The sequence below is a fragment of the Saccostrea cucullata genome, unplaced genomic scaffold (genome assembly GCF_032062105.1).
Source record: "Saccostrea cucullata isolate Sc308-1 unplaced genomic scaffold, CSIRO_AGI_Scuc_v1 ctg4625, whole genome shotgun sequence".
Taxonomy (NCBI): Eukaryota; Metazoa; Mollusca; class Bivalvia; order Ostreida; family Ostreidae; genus Saccostrea; species Saccostrea cuccullata.
Genome location: NW_026924950.1, coordinates 114,788 through 121,417, shown reverse-complemented (window position 1 = coordinate 121,417; position 6,630 = coordinate 114,788). Strand labels below are relative to the sequence as shown.

The 6,630-nt window shown below is 38.6% G+C and overlaps 1 protein-coding gene across 1 annotated transcript; it reads left to right on the top strand.

Moving 5' to 3' along the window:
- Positions 1 to 5,092: 5,092 nt before the first annotated feature.
- LOC134267703 (uncharacterized protein K02A2.6-like) lies at positions 5,093 to 6,630 on the top strand. The gene is made up of 2 exons (XM_062749918.1): positions 5,093 to 5,617; positions 5,710 to 6,630. The coding sequence occupies exons 1-2, from the start codon at positions 5,093 to 5,095 to the stop codon at positions 6,628 to 6,630; spliced, it is 1,446 nt and encodes a 481-aa protein (XP_062605902.1).

Sequence of the window (6,630 nt, the reverse complement as noted above, 5' to 3'; positions counted from 1 at the left end):
TTCCTCTCTTTCTCTTGCCAGGTAGTGCCCATTTCAAAGCAACCCTTGGGATGGAAGTTGGGTACATTCTACATGCATGCCCAATCCACAGCCATTTTCTTCTCTTTATAACTTGAGATAGAGGGGTGGTGTTGGTCTTTTTGTACAGCTCCTCATTTGAGATGGTATTTGGCCAGAAGATGCGCAGTATTCTGCGAAGGCAGCGTGTCTGGAAGGTATCTAGCTTTTTTGAGATGGTTTTAGTAACTTTCCATGCTTCAGCACCGTATAGGAGGACCCCAAGCACGTTGCTCTTGAAGATCCTTATTTTGGTGTTTGTGCTGATCTTTGCTGACCTCCAGATATTTCTTAGTGCAACATACGCTCCTGTGGATTTTGAAATTCGAGCTAGTACATCTACCTCTTGAGTTCCCATCTGTGGTGATCTTGCTTCCTAGATAGACAAATTCTGAGACTTCTTCTATTTCTTCATTATTTAAGGTGATGGGCTCCTCTGATTTAGTATTGACCTTCATGACCTTGGTCTTGGTGTTGTTAATTTTTAGGCCAATCTTCCTTGCTGTTTCTGCTAGTTGTTTTGTTTTTTCTTGCATGTCACAATGGCGGTGTGATAGCAGTGCTATGTCGTCTGCAAAATCTAGGTCTTCTAACATCTCTGTCATGGCCCAAGTACTTCCCGTCCGCTTATTCTTGATGGTTTGTCGCATAATCCAGTCAATGCAGAATGTAAAGAGAAGAGGGGAGAGCAGACATCCTTGTTTTACTCCAGTCTGCAATTTGAACTCCTCTGATAGGTTTGATCCACAGATAACTCTGGCATTTAGGTCTGTGTACAACATCTTAATGATGGAGATAATTTTATCTGGGATCCCATAATGACTGAGAATTTTTTCTAAGGCTAGGCGATTAACACTGTCAAAAGCTTTTGTAAAGTCGGTGAAGTTGATGTAAAGTGGAGAGTTCCACTCATTGCTCTGCTCTAGTATTTGTCTTAGAGTGAATATCTGGTCAGCACATGATCTCCCCTTTCTAAATCCTGCCTGTTCTTTCCGCAGTAGAGGGTCTGCTATGTCTGTGATTCTGTTCAATATCACTCTGCTTAGCACTTTCATGGATATCGAGAGCAACATTATCCCTCTATAGTTGTTGTTGCAGTTTGAAAGATCTCCTTTTTTTGGAAGTTTTACAATAAGGCCTGTTCTCAAGAAGGTTGGTGTCTCTTCTGATTCCCAGATGTTCTGTAGAATATTTGTCAAGATGGTAGGTGTCCAGTATTCTTCGGCCTTGAGGAGCTCTGCATTTATCTGGTCAATGCCAGCAGCCTTTCCATTTTTAATCTCTTTATTGCCTTTTTATCTCTTCTATACTGGGTGGATCTGTATTAATATCCAATGTGTTGATGGCTGGTGTTATCAGGACCTCATTTCCTGTATCATTTATATCATTTATATTGAACACTTCCTCAAAATGTTCTTTCCATCGATCGTTTCTGTACATCTTCTTCTTTGGATAAGACGTTTCCTCTTTTATCTTTTACTGGTAAATCTGCTGTCTGAAATTTACCTGGTAGTTTTTTGGTGATACGATAGAGGGTTTGCATATCTTGTTTCGTAGCCGCTTGTTCTGCTTCATTAGCTAGTTTTTCAGTGTATGCCTCCCTGTCTGCTCTTGCATTTTTCTTAACTTCTTTGTCTATAGTCCGATATTCTGCTTGGAGCTGATCTTTTTGTCTCTTTGATTTAGTGGACAGGATTTTCTTTTTCTTTTCTGTTCGTTGTTCTACTATTTTCCTTGTGTTCTCCGAGATCCATTCCTCTTTTTTCCTCTTTCTTGGGCCAAGTATTTGCTGCGCATTTTCTAAGAGTATCTCATAAAATGTTTCTATATCAATTTCATCTGGGTGTTCCATAAGAGCCTCAAACTTGTTCTGCACTTTTAATTGAAAAGATCTCATAACTTTTGTATCTTTAAGCTTTTGGATGTTAATAGGAGCCAGTCTTTGATCTTACTTCCTTGATTTCCTTAGCTTCAGCTTGACTTTAGCGAGTACTAATGAGTGGTCACTTCCCACGTCTGCTCCTTGCTTTGCAACCACATCCAGGAGGCTACTTCTCCATCTTAACATGATCAATTTGGTTTTTCGTATGTCCATCTGGGGAGTTCCATGTTGTCTTATGGATATCTTTCTGCATAAATATAGTTCCACCAATTATCAACGCAGTTATGATAAGGCTGTCCGAAGGCTTAAAATGTCTTGAAAATATACATTATATTTCGAGCTAGATTTTAATCTTAATATGCAATCCTTGTATGAAATTGTAGTCAATCTTAGATTATAGTCTAATCAGGTTTTATTTTAACGCATTTTTGTGATGTCATATGATATGACTGTGTTGATCACGTGACGGAGATTTATGATATTCCTAATTGTTGCACAAAAATCGCTTCGGCACAAGTGCAAAACAAAAATATTCTGTAAAGTTTGTAAAATAGATCAATTCATCGTGATCTCTGGTACATAGAATGTGCTGGGGGCTGGTTTGATTTTTTACTCGTTTAGAAAACATTTTACGAAAAATTCAACTTACCAACACAAGAAGGGGTATTTTCCGCTCTTAATCGCGATTTATACAAAAATTGCTAAACTACACACAATCCCCCAGCAATATTCTGTTAGAAGACATTCTTGTATTCTAGATTCACACAGAATATCTTTGATTTGTCCTTGTTTATCACTTGTGCCAGTCCAATATAAACACGATTCATAAATCCTAACTCTGTCTACGGACGTGCAAGGGGAGCGTTTCACACATTATATTTTTCTATAGTTTGAATATGTGCATATCGGAATAGCAAAAGAAATAGGGATATTTAAATATCAAATGTTCAAAATCCCAACGGCACACTCGAGCTTGAAAATCAATCCTTACACCGGAATGAAAAACAAGTCCCCAAAACAAATCTACATGCCATGTTATAATTATGACACTTTCCCCGTCATGCCAGCCAGGAATGCAGTGACTTGACGTCCTATCTATTATGACGTCATATTTAGGTAGTTCAGAGAAGTTACTAAAGTTTGAACAGTTTGATTTTTACGGGCAGCCTTATCCTAGCTGCGAAGTTGTTTTCTTGGCAGAAAGTGCACAGTCTCTCTCCATTGCTGTTACATTCTCCTAAGCCTTGCTTACCCATGATGCTATCTCTTCCTTGGTTGCTTTTCCCAACGTCCAACTTTTGCATTTAAGTCTCCCAAGATAAGTAGGACATCGTGAGATGGTGTATTGTCTACTATTTCTTGTAAGCTGTCGTAAAAGGAGACTTTTTCGTCGTCTTCTGCATCATCTGTCGGTGCATAGCATACCACTACTGTAAGTTTGGCAAAGGCTGAGTTGAATCTTGCTGTTATGATTCGTTCATTCACTGGCTTCCATTCTAATAGACTTCTATCAACTTCTTTTGTTGTGATTATTGCTACTCCTCTACTATGATGTTCATCAGTTCTTCCAGAGTAGAGTATTTGATGTCCTGACACTAGTTGTATTGATCCCTTGCCTGTCCATCTAGTTTCACTTACTCCAAGAAGCTCGATCTTGTAATGCTCCATTTCTCTCACCACTTGAGTCGTTTCATCGACTTGTTTGTCAATATTTTACTTCGTTTCAGGAATTGAACGTGCATACATAGAGCATGCTTTTGCAAATCAAATTAATTGAAGGATATAAACTCTGTATGTAGGTGAAGGAGGTATATTGCTGCATAAGGGAAAGTTAAAGTCATCAAGTTTATCATAGAGCTTGGTTGTTAGATTACCATTGATGTCTTTTTCAAGTTAACTATTTAAATATGAAAAAAATTAAAGGTGTCAAACTCTCTGGTATCTATTATCTGAAGCTCACCAAGATATACTAGCATATCGCATCGATATAAAATTGAATAACCTTTTTAATTGACAATACGCTGTCGATATATATATATACATGTGTATATCTAAATGTCAAGTTGAAGGCCACAGCAAGTGTTCTCTTCTTTTGAAGCATAAGATTTTGCACAAATTCTGCTTCATACGCATAAAATATAAGGTTTGCTAATAATGGGCACAATTGGTACCCATGGGATTCCGAATCCCATTAGATTGTTGGAAGACCTCATGTCTCTAAAACAATAGATATAGTTAATTAGAAACTGGTGCATCTTTTTGATGTCGACTTCAGTGAACTTCTCTATATTCAGAATGTTTTTGAACACAAAAAATGACAAGGAGGTTTTCACTGACATTTGGCGCGAATCTGGGCGTACTTATAAAGATGAAATTTTATTGCAGTGTCAGCCCTTACCAAAGTAAAATTATTGCAGCAATATTGCTGCTATATTGCGGCAACATTACAGCAACACATTCTTGTCACCAGAAACAAGCTTTTGAGTTAGTGAAATATCAACGCTAGCGGCAACAACTTCTGGTGACATTCTGGCAATACTGCCAGAAAAAAAAAACTTTCTGGCGGTATTGCCAGAATGTTGCCAGAAGATTTAGGATTACCCATTAGGCATTTCTGAGCATGCTCAGTCATTTACTTCCTCTTTTTAAGTAAATGGAGGGAATTCAAAGACAAGCATGTTTTGCTTCATATATTATTGAATGGTATCAAGTGAATTGGAGTTGTGAACTGTGTACAATAGGATTAGACATGATGACTAGTAAGTCTGAATAATGTGGAATAGCCAGAAAAAAAGAATTTCAGCGGTTTCCATGGCATGGCCTTTTGAAAGAATGGTAGGAATGTCCAACTCTGTTTTCATGGTATATATATCAGACTAGGTAAGTCAAATCCATATTCTTTTTTAGATGAATGATTCTATGAAGATAAAATAGGAAAAATTATATGTATTACAACTAGTGCTTGTGATGCATGTATACTATACTTGTATGTAAGCAACATGACTGATGTATGCAGTGCAGTAGCTGGCTCAACGCCAAGTCTAAACTGGAGCGGGAGACCTGCCGAAAGCATGGCAGACATTCAAAACACATATTGAATTCATGTTCAATGGTCCGCTCAAGAAAAAGTACCTCGGAAAATTTATGCCTCGGATGTCTGAAGTCAGCACACCACAGAACTCACAGAAAACTATTCAGATTGGAACTGACGAGAGCTTTGAAACATTAAAAACGATGGCAACGAACGCACCTGTGTTGAGGTATTATGACCCAAAGTTAACACTGACATTATATGTAGATGCGAGCTCTAAGGGAATTGGAGCAGTTTTGATTCAAGAAGAAAGACCTATCGCATATGGTTCCCGTGCTCTTACATCATCACAACAAAACTATGCACAAATTGAAAAAGAAACATTGGCTGTTGTTTATGGATGCCAAAAATTCCACCAGTATGTCTACGGCAGAATGGTACATGTGGAAACAGATCACAAACCACTGCAGTCGATATTCAGCAAACCTCTGTGTAAAGCACCCATGCGATTACAGCGACTCCTACTAACTCTACAGAAGTATGAGTTGAATGTTCAGTACAAGCCGGGCAAGTTACTCTACATTGCAGACACACTCAGTCGTGCATACTTACATGAAACAGAGGAAGAACTTGTTCCTGATCTGGAAGTAAACTTAGTCTCACCTGCCACATACTTACCAGTGTCACAGAAACGTTATGTTGAACTACAGGAGAAGACGGCAGATGTAATGTTTTACAGTCATTAAGAGACACAGTCCAGAATGGCTGGCCATCAGACAAAGACCACCTACCAAATTGTCTACATCCATATTGGTCATTCAGAGATGAAATCGCTTGCTTAGACGGTCTTTTATACAAAGGAGACAAGCTTATAATTCCGAAGTCAATGCAAGCAGAAATGCTCAACATTATTCAGCAGGCACACATGGGAATAGTAAAATGTAAAAATCGAGCACGTGAAGTCATATATTGGCCAGAAATTTCATCTCAAATAGAAGACATGGTCTCCAAATGTGCTATATATGCTGAAACTCAGAACAGCAACCCGAAAGAGCCACTGGTCTTAGTTGACTTACCTGACCGCCCGTGGGCTAAAGTATCCACTGATTTGTTTATGCTGAACTCCAAGCATTATATACTGACCGTCGACTACTATTCCAAATGGCCAAAAGTCATGAAATTGACGGAACCCTCAGCAACCTATGTGATTGCAGCTTTGAAAAGCCAGTTCGCAAAATATGGGATTCCTGATGAAGTGATTTCAGATAATGGTCCGCAGTACTCATGTAATGAATTCAAACAATTTGCTCAGGACTATGGATTTACTCATATTACGTCTAGTCCTTATTTTGCTCAGTCTAACGGTCAAGTAGAAAGAATGGTCCAAACAGTGAAACGCTTACTAAAGAAGTCATCAGATCCATACAAGTCTTTGATGGACTACCGCAACACGCCATTAAATATAGGTCAGTCACCAGCTCAGCTATTCTTAAACAGACGTTTGAAAACTTTACTTCCTACTACAAGTAAATTATTACGTCCATCAAACTCAACACAAATACAGGAGAAACTACAAAGCGACAAGTGCAATCTAAGATCTTCTTTGACAGAAAAGCGGGCAATGTGCTACCAGAACTCAAGGATGGAGATCCAGTCATGA

Coding starts and splice junctions, on each gene's coding strand:
- LOC134267703 (XM_062749918.1), top strand. CDS start 5,093: ATGTCTGAAGTCAGCACACCACAGAACTCACAGAAAACTATTCAGATT. Junction 5,618..5,709: donor AACTTGTTCCTGATCTGGAA/GTAAACTTAGTC, acceptor AATGTTTTACAG/TCATTAAGAGACACAGTCCA.